General features: G+C 40.2%; 1 protein-coding gene across 2 annotated transcripts in view; it reads left to right on the top strand.

The window, feature by feature from the left end:
- Window positions 1–3,640, top strand: part of LOC106879249 (acidic mammalian chitinase) — a 30,906-nt gene that overhangs the window by 16,167 nt on the left and 11,099 nt on the right. For both annotated transcript variants that reach the window (XR_008263543.1, XM_052965941.1), the window contains 3 exons: window positions 829–948; window positions 1,543–1,670; window positions 3,358–3,377. Coding sequence is in view for 1 of the 2 variants with exons in the window: in XM_052965941.1 (XP_052821901.1) it covers window positions 829–948; window positions 1,543–1,670; window positions 3,358–3,377 (268 nt within the window). In the remaining variant the exon portion in view is untranslated. The remainder of the gene's footprint in view (window positions 1–828; window positions 949–1,542; window positions 1,671–3,357; window positions 3,378–3,640) is intronic.

Here is a 3,640-nt window from a genome sequence, read left to right as displayed (position 1 = left end):
CCCACCACTACCACCACCACCACCATCATCATCATCATCATCATCATGACCATCATCATTTTTGTTGTAGTTGTTGCTATCATCATCATCATGATCATCATCATGATCATCATGATCATTGCCATCAACATCATCATCATCATCATCATTGTCACCACTCAGCACATCTCAGCTCACCTATTGTGTACTCAGTACATCACGGTTCACCTTTCGCGCACTCATCACATCCCGGATTTTTCTGGTTGATGTATGTAAATTTATATCCCAGACACCTCAGTATATTGTGGCTTTCTACAGCCAATAGGTATTTATATTTTTTTAGATTTTAATTATTTCTGCGGGATGTTTTGGAACATAACACCGGGATAATCAAGGGATTATTGTATATAATAGTTTTTTCCCCTCAATGAACTCATTGTGAAAATGTTGTTATTATCATTTCCTGTAGGAGGCGCAATGGCCCAGTGGTTAGGGCAGTAGACTCGCGGTTGGAGTATCGTGGTTTCGATTCCCAGATCGGGCATTGTGAGTGTTTATTGAGCATAAACACCTAAAGCTCCACAAGGGTCCAGCAGGGGATGGTGGCGACCCCTGTTGTACTTTTTTGCCCCAACTTTCTCTCACTCTTTCTTCCTGTTTCTTGAGTAATGTTGCGATGGACTGGCGTCCCGTCCAGCTGGGGCGGTGGAACACATATGCCATAGAAACTGGGAAACCGGGCCCATGAGCCTGGCTAGGCTTTGAAGGGGGCGACAAAAAAAATCATTTCCTGTGGGACATCTGAGATAAATTTTGTTACATTGATTTTCTTTTTAATAATCTTTACAGGTTTGTCTTGAGCAAAAGGCTGGAGCAGTGGAAAGATGGATTGCTGGTAGCGAAGTTCCATATATGGTAGTCAACGATGAATGGATTGGCTATGATAATGAGAGGAGTCTGACGTTGAAGGTTGGGTGTTTTTTTATTCATTTATTTCTTTAGATACATTAGAAATGATACATTTCTAAATCTCTCAGAGAGACTTAAGCAGTAGTGATGCGACAAAGTAGTTGTATGCTGTCAACTTAACGTGACAGTCCCAAGAAGGGAATCATACTACTGCTATTTAGCCCTAGGAAGCTGCACCGCTTCCTGTTGGCCTTGATACATTTCCTGTGTCCTTATGTTTACGAGGGGGAGACAAGCACCTCCATCCAGTCAAGCCTGCATCCAGGGACATGTTTCTGAGTCTTTGCTCGTCATCAGTCTGGAGTAGCAATACCTGCTAGTTGGAGATGCCTCTCAAGCTCTTGTAAACATAATAATTCTAGTGAAACACATTCACTGATTACAAAATTAGAAATGATACATATGGATGTGTGTGTGTATATGTTTGTGTGTGTGTATATGTTTGTGTGTCTGTGTTTGTGCCCCCAACATCGCTTGACAACCAATGGTGGTGTGTTTGCGTCCCCGTGGCCTAGTGGTTTGGCAAAAGAGACTGATAGAGAAGTTAAACTTATTCATGTTAAGCCATTTATCTTCTTTATCTTCCTAATTTAGGTAAAATGGATGAAAGAAAACCATTTTGGCGGTGTTTCTGTTTGGGCCTTACCATTAGATGACTTCAAAAATATGTGTGGTAAAGGAAAATACCCTTTAATGAAGAGTATTGTAAGAGCAATAACATTGTAAGTTATTAATTAATTCTTGTTCTTAATGTTGGTGTTGTTGTTTTATTGTCACATGAATTAGTTTTGGCACATTCATTTTCATTGTGGAGGCACATGGCCTAGTGGTTAGAGCGGGCGATTTGTGTGTTTATGAGCGAAACACCTAAGCTCTATGCAGCTCCTGAAGAAGGTAAGAGCGAACTTCTGCTGACTTTCTCTCCCTCTTTCCTCCTGCATCTAGCAGCTCACCTGCAACCATCACCATCCCATGATTATACATATCTCCACTGCCCACCCCCATCTTTTATATATATCACCTCCTCCTCCTTGATCTACTCCCGCTTTCCTTTATTTTCCCCACCAAATTCGGATTCACCATTGACCACACTTCCATCCATGTTCATCGGTCAATGTTTCCACCTCTATTCCCATCAGTCACTTTCCTTTCACACTCTTGTGAACCTACCCACTTAACTGTCCTCACTTGTCTGTCCTAATTCCCTTTTCATCCACCTTTTAGTACCTTGAGAGTATACCCTAACATCTCATCTCTACCATCCTTCTCCCTTTCCAAATGGCATAGATGTAAGGGATTTAATGACCAAGAGGCATAAACATGGCCTTCAACTTGTTGCATCCAAGGAAGTCAGTCTCTCTTCCATGGATGTGTTTTTGCTCAAGTGTTTTTGTCTAAAATGGAGTTTTGTTTTTGCTGATTATTATAACATAACTCTTATCCAAGTAAAAACAAAACACAAGTTCTTTTCTCCTTTGCTGTAACCTCGTGGGTCATATTCTTTTCTATTTTAGACAGATGGCCTGAAATTTTGGGGGTGTTGGCCAGTCGATTAGATCGACCCCAGTGCGTAACTGGTACTTAATTTATCAACCTCGAAAGGATGAAAGGCAAAGTCGACCTCGGTGGAATTTGAACTTAGAACGTAAAGACAGATGAAATACTGCTAAGCATTTTGCCCGGCGTGCTAACGTTTCTTATTTCTTTATTGCCTACAAGGGGCTAAACATAGAGGAGACAAACAAAGACAGACAAAAGGATTAAGTCGATTATATCGACCCCAGTGCGTAACTGGTACTTAATTTATCAACCCTGAAAGGATGAAAGGCAAAGTCGACCTCGGTGGAATTTGAACTCGCTAACGATTCTGCAAGCTCAATGCCTTTCGTGGGTTATATTCTATTTGTCAACAACTCAAGGCCCAAATTGCTATAACAGTTAGAGTTAAAAGGGTAGCCATGTATCTCCCCTTCAGCAACATCTCTGTTTCAATCCATCTATCATACTTTAACCTCTTATCATCCGGCACAAAACCACCTCCTTCAATACTATACTTCCAACTCAGTTGAGGGGTTTTGCTTTGCAAATTATTTGGTGACCTCATTAGTGCTGGTGCCACATACAAAGCAACCAGTACACTCTGTAAAGTGGTTGGTATTGGGAGAGCATCCAGCTGTAGAAACGTTGCCAAAGCAGACAGCGGAACTTGGCACAGCCCTCAGGCTCACCAGCTCCTGTTTAACTATCCAGTCCATGTGGTCAAGGAAAACAGATGTAAAATGGTGATAATGATGATGAAAATAATTTTTTTATTAAATTCACATATTTAGATATCTCGAATCATTGGGTAATAATTAAGAATATTTTTGTTTCAATAATTAATTTTGTTCTTTTTGTTTTTCATTTCAGGAGATCAAGATTAACCTCAAGTAAGTTTCTGCTTAATACTATCTCTCTCTCTATATATATTCTTTTATTCTTTTATTCTTTTAATTGTTTCAGTCATTTGATTGCAGCCATGCTGGAGCACTGCCTTTAGTCAAACAAATTAACCCCAGGACTTATTCTATCGGTCTCTTTTGCCGAAGCGCTAAGTTACAGGGATGTAAACACACCAACATCGATGTCAAGTGATGGTGGGGTGACAAACACAAACACACAAATACATAAATACATACATACATATATATAT

This window comes from Octopus bimaculoides, chromosome 2, assembly GCF_001194135.2.
Source record: "Octopus bimaculoides isolate UCB-OBI-ISO-001 chromosome 2, ASM119413v2, whole genome shotgun sequence".
NCBI lineage: Eukaryota > Metazoa > Mollusca > Cephalopoda > Octopoda > Octopodidae > Octopus > Octopus bimaculoides.
This window is presented reverse-complemented; position numbering and strand designations above follow the sequence as displayed.